This window comes from Buteo buteo, chromosome 13, assembly GCF_964188355.1.
Source record: "Buteo buteo chromosome 13, bButBut1.hap1.1, whole genome shotgun sequence".
NCBI classification, from domain to species: Eukaryota; Metazoa; Chordata; class Aves; order Accipitriformes; family Accipitridae; genus Buteo; species Buteo buteo.
Genome location: NC_134183.1, coordinates 1,175,089 through 1,188,668, shown reverse-complemented (window position 1 = coordinate 1,188,668; position 13,580 = coordinate 1,175,089). Strand labels below are relative to the sequence as shown.

General features: G+C 43.3%; 1 protein-coding gene across 1 annotated transcript; it reads right to left on the bottom strand.

Moving 5' to 3' along the window:
• Positions 1–67: 67 nt before the first annotated feature.
• Positions 68–13,580, bottom strand: CCDC40 (coiled-coil domain 40 molecular ruler complex subunit). Its single transcript, XM_075044136.1, has 20 exons — positions 13,452–13,580; positions 13,176–13,295; positions 12,331–12,453; positions 11,788–11,959; positions 11,432–11,589; positions 10,840–10,923; positions 10,532–10,751; positions 9,522–9,679; positions 8,549–8,671; positions 8,026–8,147; positions 7,039–7,282; positions 6,748–6,930; positions 5,189–5,434; positions 4,205–4,418; positions 3,488–3,657; positions 3,273–3,364; positions 2,555–2,675; positions 1,689–1,877; positions 1,271–1,429; positions 68–508 (listed from the first exon to the last, which is right to left on the bottom strand). Exons 2-20 carry the CDS (start codon positions 13,272–13,274, stop codon positions 263–265), a joined length of 3,123 nt encoding a protein of 1,040 aa, XP_074900237.1. The 5' UTR covers positions 13,275–13,295; positions 13,452–13,580; the 3' UTR covers positions 68–262.

The following is a 13,580-nucleotide window of genomic DNA, read 5'->3' as shown; positions in this document are numbered from 1 at the left end:
GAGCGTAAGGGAAAAGCCGGTGGGAGAGCGGGGTCCCGGGAAGTCAAGGCTACACCGGGGCGGGTGGGCCCGGGAAGCCCCTCAAACCCCAGCAGGGGCAGGGAAATGTAGAAAGAAACAAAAAAAAAAATGTGCAACGCTACCTCTTTAATAAACGTTACCCTCTACGCATGCTTATTCATTTATATTTATTGATTTACAAAGCCTGCAGCCTCTCCAAGAACAAGAACAGAGAGTTATATGTATTTTGTCCGTGTCTCTGTCAGGCTTCCTGGGAGCCGACCCTGGACTCCAAGCATTGTCTGAGCCACTGGAGAGTCCTTTGGTGCTGAGGATGTTCCTGCTGGATCTGGTGGACAACGGCATCGATGGCCCGGAGCCGGTCCTGGAGTTTTTGCTGCTCGTTTCTCCAGGCTTGCTCAGTGCGGCACAAGGGAGCGTACTTCCCTTCCTTCAGTGCCTGCAGGTGCTTCTGGCGTGTCTGGTAGGCCACAATCTCCAAAAGGTTCTGAGAAAACCAACAACAGAAATTGCTTTGACAGCAGACTGCACATGCAAAAGGACTAAGAGAACGACGTGATTCGTGTCACAGGTACTATAACTGTCACATTTTGAACTGGAAGGGCTTCTTAAGAAGGACAGTGCTGTGAAGTCCCCATTATAACAGCCAAACAACCTCTGTTGTAGAGGTATAGTCACAGAATCAGTGAGGTTGGAAAAAACCTTTCAGATCATCGAGTCAAACTGTAAACCTAATACTGCCATGTCTACCACTAAACCACATCCGAGTGCCACGCCTACATGTCAACTAAGAGAAAAAAAAAGTGTTTTTAAATGTTGGATGTCACAGAATTCCATAAATCAGAGAAACACCTGCACATATAAGGCAACTCTTGCCAGGACAGAGTTTCACCAACTTAAAAACTTCGCAGGAGGTCATTCAAGACCTTGAGCTGGCTCTCAAATTTGTATCATACTTGCGAGTAGCCAGCTAGCGCTCACAAAGGATAGTTGTCACTAGATATTTTTGAGAGACAATGTCGTTCTAGGCTGATGTTTCCAGGCGAATGCTGCCTTGCTAAGCAAGCATCAATTCTGGACCACTAGGAGCCCTCAAAATGTGCTCAGCTAACTTAAAGTGTTGCTCAAATTACATGCCGAGCATGCCCAGTTCAGGATAGTGGAGAGACAAAGAGACAGGGAGCTGGCAACAGAAGAAAGCAGCAGGTTCTATTTGGCTCACACGCTGCAAGGAAGCAGAGGTGCTCACCCATCGTTTCTTGTTCTGAAGACATTCTGCATCTGAATCAAGGCCATCAGACTCAGCCTGCAGTCTGCACAATTCTTGCTGCTTTTCTGACAAGGTGGCACTAAGGGACGCTTGGGTGGTCTCCAGCTCCAGGATGGTTTTGTTGCAGTCTTGAGTGTTCTAGCAAGTGGAAGAGAAGGAAATGGCAGATTCTGGTTCTGCAGTTCAGCTGCATTCCCAACCATCTTCCCAGAGCTTTTTTTTTTTTTTTTTTTAAAAAATAAGTTTCCAAAGCCTGTACCCTGTGCAGTGCTGTACCTGTACAGGTGCAGGGTCTGGGTACTGACACCCTGTGTGTCTGTGCTAAGTGCGCGCTGGTGCTCATTACAAGGCAAATACAGGCTACATGAACTCTCGCAGCCCTGCTTTACTTTCTCACCTTCTGGGTTTCATTGATCTTCTTTCTCAGCTCCTGTTTCTTGCGGTGGAAGTCGCTCTTGGTGAGCCGTTTCTTATCTGTTTTGTTCTGGCCCTCTCCACGAATCGCTATCTCCTCTCTACGAGAAACAGATGCCTCCATATCACGAATCATCTTCTCCTGCTGCTTCATCAGCTGGCCATAGCGGACCTGCCATTTGTCAAGATATAAAATAGGCTGAAAATAATTAATATTTACAAATGGCACCTAACCGATGCCTTCTGTGTGGCACATCCCATCAACACAAACCAGATAACATGTGACATGTGAGCGTTAGCAAGCTAAATTTGCTCTAAATCCAAACCTGGTTTGCCCTGTGTGGATCTGGAAGGCAGAGGACTGGATTATCAACTCATCTAAGTAATCTTCAAAATGTTTCACTGGAACTCATTAGCAACAGCAAAAGCAGAAGCGCAGAAGTATCCCGAGAATGAAGGGGAAGAGTTGCTTTGCCAGAAGATAGAAGACTTCCCCTGACCAGTGATTAAGATGATGCAATATTTAGTAATCAATATTTCTTTGCTTATAAATTGGGGTCACAGAATAAGGTGGCAGACAGATTACACTTTAAATAGATTTCTCAGGTATATCTAGATACTGCTGCAGCCTATTACATAGCATGCACAAGGAACACATAGACTGCATGCATGCTGGGTGTGTTTAACTGAATCTAGCTGCAGGGTGGTAAGACTACCAATGCTGCTATGGCCTTGAAGATGGTACTTCTCCAGCCTGTTTCTCATCTCCTGCCTTATGTTTCAGCAACTCCAAAGCTGAATACGTTGTGTGCAGCTTCCCCTCCTCAGTCCTCTTTCCCAGTGGCTTACTTGCATCCTGTGAATCTCTGTTCTCATGGCTTGGATTTCACCTTGTCCTGTCTCAGAATCCACCGCTGCACGCACCTCTCTTGTCAGCTGGATCTTTTTCTCCCATAGCATGATTTGATGCCTTCAGTGACAGAAAAGGAAAACAGTACCTTTGTAAACAATAGAAAGGATGCTCATCCTGTGCATCAGTGGCAGCACACTCCCAAGATCGATTCTGAACACAGAACTGAATAGTTCAGCAGAAACTAAGAATTTGCATATGGCACATGTAAAAGGGCAACAACAGAGCAGCGTGAAATCAGATGGGAAGCTCCGCAATATAGAAAATGGCATCATGACTGTAAAAACCAGCACGCCCAGACTGACAGGGGGCTGATGGACCCCAATTAATCACCTAGTGCAGCACACTCACTCTGTTACTGGCAGAGGAGACTGCATGCAGTCTTCCCATCTAGATCTTGGCAACGTCCAGCACAAGCATGCTGGAATCATTAAAGCCAACATCATCTCAGCTCTTGCTGGTTCCACAGACAGCTAAAGCACCTTTCAGTTTCTGCATTTCAAAAATTCATTAAACTCCTTTCCTCTTCTCCAATAAGGACAGAAGCACATTTTCTCGCACTAGTTCAGTTTGATGACCGGAGAAGAAAGGTAACATGGACACATATACAAGAGTTCAAAGACTGTGGCACAAAGCAAGAATCTCTCTGGTACCTACTCTGCTTCCACTAGGCTGTTTAGGAGTCTTTCCTTCTCCTCAGTCAATTGACTGTGCCTCTCCTGCATCTCAACTGATTCTTTTTCTGCTGCCTGGATTTGGGAAGCATAAACCAATACAAAACTGTCAGACTAGGAAAGATTTACAGGATCACTGTTTGCCTCTGATCTGCATGGGAGGTTGAGACCTGGAAATGAGATGTCAAGCCTGTGTACCTTGAGAGAACGTACAAACTCGTTCTCTGTGATAATGTTGCCATATTGCAGCTCCTCGAAGCTGCTGTTGTTCTTGTTGATCAACACATTCAACTTTATCAAGTCATTTGACATGTTCCTCATGTGACGTTCGATGTCTTTCTGTTCTTTTGTTTCCTGCTGAATCTCATCTACAGGTAAACAGAAAAAAAGTCTTAAAATTCCCACAAGCACTGGGTTGAATACAGGCAAGGTGTGACAAACTGCTATTAGCCAGACAACACTGCATGCGGAGTCACCTGTGTCCCACATACCCAGCCAAAACATTTTTCCACAAGTCCAAAAACCAAATAAGGTTTTGAAGGAGACTACTGTGGAAGAGAGTTCGTTTTGACCTAGGAAAGCGCTATCGTTGGTGCGGGCATTTACCTACCAACTACTTGCAAACTTTATTTAAGAAGTGTAACACGTGACATGATCACTTAGGGTTTGACTGTGTCAGTTAAGACAGCAAGATCAATCGTTATAGGAAATAACGACACGCAAAACAGCAAAAGGTGTCTGGCTCTTAGCCCCAGAGTATAGTACTGCGTCCATTTGCATCATTGCTCACACATATGTAGGAGCACTGTGGGCATTCTTTGGTGAAGGTCTGGCATTACCCATCTGTAAGCCTTCACTCCCCTTTTTCTCCATTCATGGATGAACTTTTTAAGAAAGAGTTAGAGAATGACTTACTTTCAATGCGCACTTTCTTCTGCTCCATTATTGTGATCTGTTTCTTTAACATATCCAAGGAGGCTATTTGTTCCTCCCGTTTATGTGTTAACTTGACCAGCTCTTTCTGCTGATTGAGCCAGTACTTCTGTAGTGTCATCACCTCGCAATTATATTCTTCTATCTGCTTGGTCAGCTTGTTGATCTCAATTTCCAGTGGTCCCAATTCTTGCCCCTGTACGAGGGCAAGGTTTGGGATAAATCAGGTAGAAGCTGCTGGAGCACTTGTTTATAGCATCACTGCAGAAGGCCAGTCCAACTGCTGCATGCCTACTAAATACTTCAACTATACTGTTGTTTTGTCAGTTAGTTACCTCCTGCCTCCATTTCCCATGAGTGGGATGGGACTAATCATTCCTGAGCTCACAGGAATAAATGGGACAGAAGCCCGGAAGGTTCTCAGACTCTGTGGCGAAAGGGCCTCCTAAGTTATTGCAACAGGTACATCTGGACATTCAAAAGTTTTTGCCAAGCATATGTCACAGTACTCATTTTTGCATTGGTATCCATACAGGTCTTAACAGCTCACAGTGCTAGGGACAGATCTGGGTATCATCTGAATGGGGGCAACTACCAAACTACTTAAATTACACCGCCTGCTCCATTCTCCCCTCATCAGTCTATGCAGATTTTATAATGAGATCCTATTTACTCCCAGAGTATTGATGTCATTCAACATTTTCATCTGGTGTAGACAACTCCCTGCAGAAATCTGTGCTAGGCACACCCTCATTTCACAATTCCCTAATGCCAGCTCCTCTTCGCATGCGTTAAGAACTGTTTGACAAATACAAACGTTTACACTAGCTAGTGCAGCTTTTAAGTCACAATACTGATGCCTGAAAGTTAACTATCCAACGCTTACACAGTTACATTTATCAAGAACATCTGTGGTCACCACAAAGAATAAAATCAAATTTGGGACTGAAACATAAAAGTACATACCCCCTGCTGAGAAAGAATCATCTCCAACCTCTTGTTGTACTGGCTGATGACCCCTCGCTTGTTCTCAATCAGGAGACTGCACTTTGCAATCTCACTTTCCCTGCAGCTGATCAGATCATAGATATTTTTTATTTCCTTGTCCAGCTCACAAAGTGTTTTTTGGAGAATTGTCAGCCTGCAGTTGGTATGAGTTGCATTCAGAATAACCTGGGCCATATCATTCTCAACCTTGGAAAAATGCAGCTCCTAGGAATATCAACAGACAGAAAACAAATTACTGTCACCAACAGCAACTCATTTATTTGTAAGGCTTGCTTATCAAAGCACAGGAATCAGGGGATTTAGATTCTACTCCCAGGTCTGTGCTACAAGCTGTAAGCAAGCTACTTACCTTCTCTGTACTTTTGTTTCTCCATTTATCGACAGGAGATAGCAATATTTACCTCTGTCATAAGGCTGTTGAAAAGCATTAAAGAGCCTAAACATCCCCAAACTCTTCAAGAGACTACACTCATCACTTCTGCAATTATCTTCCCTGCCTGGATGTCTCTAGCTACCTGGCTAACAGTAGTAGGACATGATTGTATTGTACATTCGCCACCATACCTGACAAACGCATCCCTCACCTAACAACTTTACTAGCCAGAAAGCGTGGCTATGCCTTTTGTTTGAGAGCAGTATGAATGCAGCCAGGTAACTTTCAAGAGCCTGTCTGCTACTTCTGCACAGCCTGGACCACACTCCAAGAGGTTACAATTCGCTCTTTTCCAAGTCCATAGTCTCTGCACTATATTCAACCATGCAACACAGATGCTAATAGGAGTCAATGTGGAGTACCCATGTGTTCATGTATCTGTCAGAAAGGGGAGTGGAGGGGCCTTTCTCACAATAGAAGCCAACCCTGGAAGTCTTCCAATTACTTAAGATATGCCCTTGATTTAAAAAAGCCAGGGGCAGGCTGAAGTAACCCATGAAAATACAGAGGTGTGAGCACATTGTGTTAGTGCCAGCCCACACAACTCAGTATGATAAATACTGTGCTGAATCTTCTAGTTTTTCTATCTCTACCAGTTACACACTCCCAAAGAGAGCAACTTATTATGCCATAAAGAACTGTGGGTCTGGTTTGACTGTTCCCTGGACTGTAATCCTTACTTAGAAACTGAGAGCATGCCCGTATCACATTCCGTGATGCAGTATAGAGCGATAAGTTAGTTTAATGTGGAGTACAGAAGTACCACACATCCACTGTCTTCCTCTAATACATAAGAACTGGCAATACTTTATAGTAACTACTCCCAGCATTCATCATTCTGTCACATTTTTTAAGTAAAGAAAGAATAGTATGTTATCTGTCAGGCCTTTTTGGCCAAACTCTCTCACATACACCAGAATCCTGCAATAAGATCACTGGAAGGACCAAATTGGAGTTGCAAACTCAGCAGACCTTCAACTGCAGACCTGAAAACCAGAATGAAGACACTGACAAAACACACTTGAGAAACACTGCTCCAGGCAGTTTCCTTCCCCTACCCTCCCAACTGGAAGGGACACCATACCAGATCTGTTTTTCTTCTACGAAGTTTTGCAGTCAGCTGTGAGAAGTGCTTTGTGGCTTTGCTGGACATCATCTGCTCCTGAAGCTTTGCCACAATTTGATTCTCGATCTGCTCTTTGGCATCAGTTCCTTTCTCTATATCCTTACTTATGGACAGCAACTCATTCAGATGAGCAGCTTGATCCTAAAAAGTATGGAAGACAGAGACAGGATCACTACAACTGTTTGGGAAAGGGGATTAAATATCCATGTCTGATTTGAAAGGATTCTTCTTCCAGGTAAGTCTTCTCACCATCTTGGTCCTGTTGAGGGCCTGCTCTGTCTCATGGAGAATGCGAGCATAGGTGCCAAATTCAACCTTCAAGGCCTCCTGCCTTGAAAGGCACTGGGCAATCAGTTTCTTTGTCGTGTTGGCATCATTCTGTGAACGGCTCAGGATGGTGACAAGCAACTCATTCTTCTCCTCCTCTTTCCTGATTGACTTTCGACAGCCATGGATGTCCATTTCTAGGGATTTGAGGTCATGTCTGTACTTGCTGGAGCAGCAAAGAAGAGGGAAAATCATCACAGGCATTGATTAGTGTGCTGAACAGTCATCTACAAATTCCTCTTTTCAAACATGTTATTGCAGCAACAACTGACCAAGAAGGAAGATCTTTATAAAGGCTAGTCTGCTGTGACAGTGCAGAGTCATCAGAAGATGGATGGAGAAATTAAGATTTAAAAGGAAATGTATGCAGGAAAATTAATTCCTTCTTTCAGTCCTGTTCCCAACCCCCATTCTTACCAGGATGCCACCATATAAAAGTATATTGTTTGTTCTCAGAGAATCAGTCAAACTTTAAGACTCCAGACCAAATAAACACTTCCTTTGGCAACAATAGGAAGGTTTTCCTGAAGGTTTCTAAAGGCATCACAAACACCTAACTGAAAGTGAGAGATAAATCCTTCTTGATGTCTAGCTCTTTGGATTGCGAGATGTTGCAAAGATGAAGGAACTCTTTTAAAGAAATAAAGTATGAATAGAAAAACTCTAAAGAGCTTTAAAAAACCCACACATTTCAAGGGAGAGTTGTGTTTTGGATAAAGAAAATAGTTACAAAGAACTGTGCTTCTAATTCTTTAACCTTATTATGTGCTTTAGAGCAGCAAACTTGTTCTGCTTGACACATCCTGCACATACAGTCATAAACTTGACAGCAGACATACTGCCCCTTTTGGAGTCCCTCCTGTCCAAATTATTTGAGGTCTCTCCTGGGACTGTTTTCAGATGCCATACCTCAGCAACTCTTGTGTGGCAATATAGGCCTCATCTCTTTGCTTCATTCCAGCCAAGCTGCTATTCCAGTGGTTCATCAATCGCTTTTTCTCCATGTTAATAGCCTGTACCTCCATACAAGCCTAGGAAAGAGAGAGTTGGTAGACAGGATGAATCTATACTGTGTTGAAAAAACAAATTCATGTTACAATGCAGTATTTTTTTTTTCTGTTCCTAATATGCTGGGCAGGAACAGCTTCAACTAACATGTGTCTGGTTTATTGCCACACCAGACCACAGAGCATAGGTCTGCAAGAAAAAAAGTGCTGAGACGGTCGGGGAGGAAGTGATTTACAAGCAATTCTTAAGGACAAAAGGAAAAAAAAAAAAAAAAAAGAAAAAAAAAAAAGAAGTCTTCATTCCTCCAAACAGGAACAAGCCATACAACTCTGGCCTACATTGTACATACCACGTGAGCATGAGCCAAACAGTCAGTCCTTCCAGAGGGAAATATTAACCAGAAGCAAAAAAAGTACCCTCTTACCTCATTTACTGTTTGCCGAGTTACTTTTGTGCCCTCTGCCTGAGCCACAAACTGAGCTTCAAACAGAGCAATCTGTTCTTGTAGTTCATAGGCTTTTCTTGTTAAGCGGTCCAGTAGAAGATCCTAAAGAGTCATAGCCAAACAGTTCAGGATGAGTAATATAATCTCAGTCTTAACCAACTATATTCTACAAGAATAACATAGGCTAGAAAAGGAATTAAACTGGCAACTGGATTAGTTTTGATTCCTACTGAAACTTTTCCATTCATATACAAATGACTCCTGAATGCAGCAGCGACAACTTTCAAGAGAATGAAACCTTCTTTGCTGATTTTTTATTATCCCATTTGCAGTAGTAAATTGATACTTCGGATCTGAAGCAGCATTCATTCCTGTCAGAATGGATTATATTGTGCCACCTCTCCAGCAGCTTGGAATCTTAATAATTTATGTTTTGAAAGCCTTTGTTAAAAAACATTTAAATCCATTTGATTTCAACTGTTTGCATGCAATTCTGTATTAATAATAATCAGTTTGTGTCCTGCTGCAAGCAGAAGGCAGCAGAGGGAGCTCCAGCACACCAACCAGCTCAGTTCATTTTCAAAGTTCACTTTTCATTGTGAAACTCGCTGTCGCTCAGAATAATTCTCCAGACTTGAACACACAATACTTCTTCACTAAATATCTTTCTGCCCCCACACCCCCTTTGCTTGAGTGATTTACTATTGTAAAGCTTGTGAAAAACCTTTGGGAAGTACATGCCACTATCTTGGGGGGGGGGGGGATTCTTCTCATTTTTAAAGCCCGTGGGGTTTTTTTTTTTCAATTATTTGGGAAAAATATCCCCACACATCTTCCATAATTCAGTCACTATAGCCTTCCTTCTGACAAGGCAGCACATCCTCCAAGACTCACCACTAACTGTCATCTGTATTTATTTACTTATTTTAAAGAAGACAGTTTTACTTGATACCTGTTTTTTCTTTTCCACCTCAGCCTGGACCTTCTCTGCCTCAGCCTTCTTTGTCGACTGTTTCATTAGTAAAATATTATGACGCATATCCTCATCCATATTCTGCATGTAGAAGAGATGCAAGGCCAGGTTTTCAACCTGGGTCTGCATTGCAGAAACTGGGGAGGCAGAAGGAAAAATATTTAGAGAGAAGTATGTTTGTAGGATACACTTTAAACAGAGATAAAAGGGAAAGAAATACAGAAGCACCCAAAGCAAAAACCACACACAGAGCAGCTAAATCAGCCCTCCTTGAAATAAGAATTTACATCAGCTTTGGAATATAGCTCCACAAGCAAAGCTAAAAATCTTGGTAAGCAATTCCTTGATTCCCAGCACACAAAATCCCAGGAAACCAAAGAACGGGCCTCAGGAGGCTGTGAATCCACTCCTTTGCCCCAATACAGAACTGTCTCTTTCTCAGTCTGTTGAATGCTTCTCTACTTTTTTTCAATAACCCGCAAAAACTTCCTAGGCAATTTATTTTAATGCTTAGCTATCCTTGCCATTGCAATTGTTTTACTGTTTCCTATCCAAATGCCCACAACCCAAAAAGAATAAGTCAAGTCCATTTCTTTGGCTGGAATGGGCTGCCACATGGATGCTGCTCTCATACTACTGGATGCCCCTAATAACCTACCTTTGCAATCTCATCACACCCTTACAGAGACACAGGCAAACATAACAGACTGATGGGACTTTTCTTCCTGCTAAGTCACACAACAACCCACCTGCCAGGAAGGGGTTTATTTTTAGTCCTAAAGACCTTCTTAGAAGTACAATGTAGCAACATGGTCTTAGAAACACTAGAAATTATATGGCAACCAGGATTATCTATGAAACTTTTCAATGAGTGCATTATTGCTGATGAGTTTTACTGTCTTTTTCAATCCAATGGTTGACTTACATTCAAATTAATTTCTCCACATAGTACTAGAATTAGGAAATATTGCAAGGACTGCCTCCGTCACCTTTCTTGCGTTCATCATCTGTGTTCTGACACATTTTCTTGTAAGTAAGCCTGAGGCCCTCCAGTTCCTCTTCCAGCTGCCGACGTGCTGCGGCCATCTGAGAATGGCGGTCATGGCACTTCTCCAGTTCCATCTGCAGATGGGCCAGCTGCTGCTGCGCTCCATAAAGAATCACCCCAAGCTCTTCTCTCTGTATTTTGCCCTTCTTTGTTGCTGTCCTCTGCAAACACAAGAGGAAATCAGCTCTCTCCCTCCAGCTTGGACAGGGATGGGCTGCTGTGGGAAGGCAAAGAAAGAATGCCCTATACCAGTTCCTGAAGCTCTAGGTTCACTTTTTCCATCTGCTTAGTAAGGTAATTCTTCAGGGCAGCCTGGAATCTTCTCATCAGAGGCTGTAAAGAAGTATGACGTTGATAAAGTTTAACACACTTGTGTAAATAAATTATGAAGAAACCTTACTGCTACTCCCACTATTAAATAAAACACCTTATTTTCTGCCATAGACACTTGCATTCTTATTTTAGCTACACTCACTGTAACAAGTGAGAAGACTTACATAGTGGTTATTTGTTGACATCAGAAAGTGACTACTGAGAATATTTGAAAGTCAGAAACATATAGGAAGAGCGACATCTGAGAACCCATCCACTCGCTCTTGCTGCAAAGAATTCTCTTTCAGGAATACTGAAGAGTATCCGATTTGCCCACTACATTGCTCACTTCTGAACCTGCAACTTTGGGGTTAATACTGAGGGAGTAGACACATTCAGGAGTTAGTACTTTTGCAAAAGCAATTTTTACACGTTGTTATAGCATACAACTAAGCCACTGCTTACAATTTACCTTGTACATTTTATACAAATAAAAATATCAAGTCTGCAAAGAAGAATGACTTCTCACATGTTCTGGATCCAAGACGACCAGTTCTGTTTCTTCTATGGTTTCTTCATTTCTTCTGCTTATTTCATGTTCCTCAGCTCCACGCTGCTGGCGCTCCTTTTCCCATCTTTGGTCACCGTGCCCACTAGTGAGCTGACTGAATTGCTCAAAGGCAGACTCTAAATAGAGAGAAATGGGTTCTCCAATGTTACCTGGACAGCCCCCCTTCTCCCCCCGCAAAGATAAAGGAAAAGGCTTAGATTTCATAGTATTATGCCTCCAGTTGGATTAACAATGATCAGAAAGGAAGAAAGCTAGAAATTGTACTTGACAGATGGTATTAAGTATTGTACTGTTAATGAGGAACTGAATGATACCTGACTCTGTGCAGCTGTTCAACTCCACTGACAATGCAGATGCCTGCAAAGGAGCTCCTGAGGACGTATGGGAAGGGTTCCCTCTGTCTGTTACTGGCTGCTCCATGTCGTCCAGTTCAGGAGGACAACTGTCTAATGTTACTTTGTCTGAGAAAGTCTCAGGAGGTTTTTCCTGAAACATAAAATCCATCACCTGAAACAGCTTTTCAATCTAACTCTATTTGCCCCTAAAAATCTGCTTATTTTTGTAATCATGAGGCATGAACAATGCAGACAAAGAATCAACAAGAGGGCCTTGTTCTAAAATCAGTGCACAGATACACTGGCAAAGCTGTGTCACTCCTGATACAGCACAACAAAAGAACCTCTCCAGTCTTGTCAGAGTTTCTGTATACTTCGTGCTTGACCCATTAGCTTCTCTCTGTTCCAATTCTGATTGGTTTTGCGTTTGCAGCAATGAAACTGCACCAGGAGAATTTGAAGTTACAACTACTGGTCATGCATTCCATGAATAAGATTATATATATTATTATAGTGCCTCACTTCTGCAGAGCCAAACAGCTCTGTAGCTCCATAGACTCCTCTTTCTGCCGGGGGAAATGTCTCTTCTTGGTCCTCCAGATGAACAGACTCTTCATTGTCACTGCCATTCTCTGCCTCTATTGCCTAGCATGCAACACAGGCAAAAAGCAGAACAGCAGCATTATAACGGGTTGTGTACTTTGTTTAATGTTAATGCTATGGTATTGTAGCAACTGCTTTTTATCACAGGGCACAGAAGTTTAATTTAGAAGTTTAATCTCATTTGCAAAAATGGTCACCCAGCTAGTATTATGATAGTAACAATCCTGACAAAAATTCTACACACCACTTTTAATTTCACGTGTTCTAGCTCACATCTCTTTAAACAAAACCTGCCCTTTAGGGATTTATTAAAAAAAGTCTTCCAGGTTGCACTGCATATAGCCAAATTATTCTCTTCTTTCTTTTTAAAGAGACACTGTTTTATCCCATAACATAATTTGCCAAATTCAAGTATTTTGCAGTGTCAATGGAATAAAAAAAACTTATCACCAATAAACCTCAAAAAAAGAGCCCAAGTATGTGCATCTATAAAACGTGGGTAACTCCCTTTTTAAAGTGTCTATAGCAGAAACGTGCTACCTAAGAACTGAGTGAGAAACACATACTTCAGGATGCTGCTAACACACAGGAACTTTAACTAAATTTACCGTCTAGTGGCTTTTTTTTTTTTTATATGCAGGGCAAGACTGCAATAACTGCTCCGCCGTTTTACTTCTCCCTGTTGAAACTGCTTCCACGAAGACATCACCCTGTAAGGAACGCAGGGGAACACACTGCCCTGTGAACGTTTCAAAGGAAATCACCTCCATAGCAGAATGCGACGGAACTCTGATTATATCCCGCTCAGCAGAGCCGAATTCCACCCCAGATCCCTCTGCTGCCGCACCGGGGGCCTCCTCCATGGGACTGGGGCTGGCCTGTGCCTGCAACCAGAGCGTCCCGCAGGAGAGAGAGTGAGTACCGGCCCGGCTCCCCGCGGCTGGGCCCACAGGAGACCGGGGAGGCCGGGCGGAGCCGAGCCCCGGGGCCGGACCGAGCCGGGCGGCGGAGCCCCGTCCGCGGCCCGGCCCCGCACTCACCCTCCGCCGGCCGCACCATCTTCCTGTTGCCAGGCGACGCGTCAACACCCGGTCACGTGAGCGCTGCGGGCCGCACCACCTCAGCCCGCGAGGGGGGACTCGGGCCGCACCACCTCAGCCCATATGAGA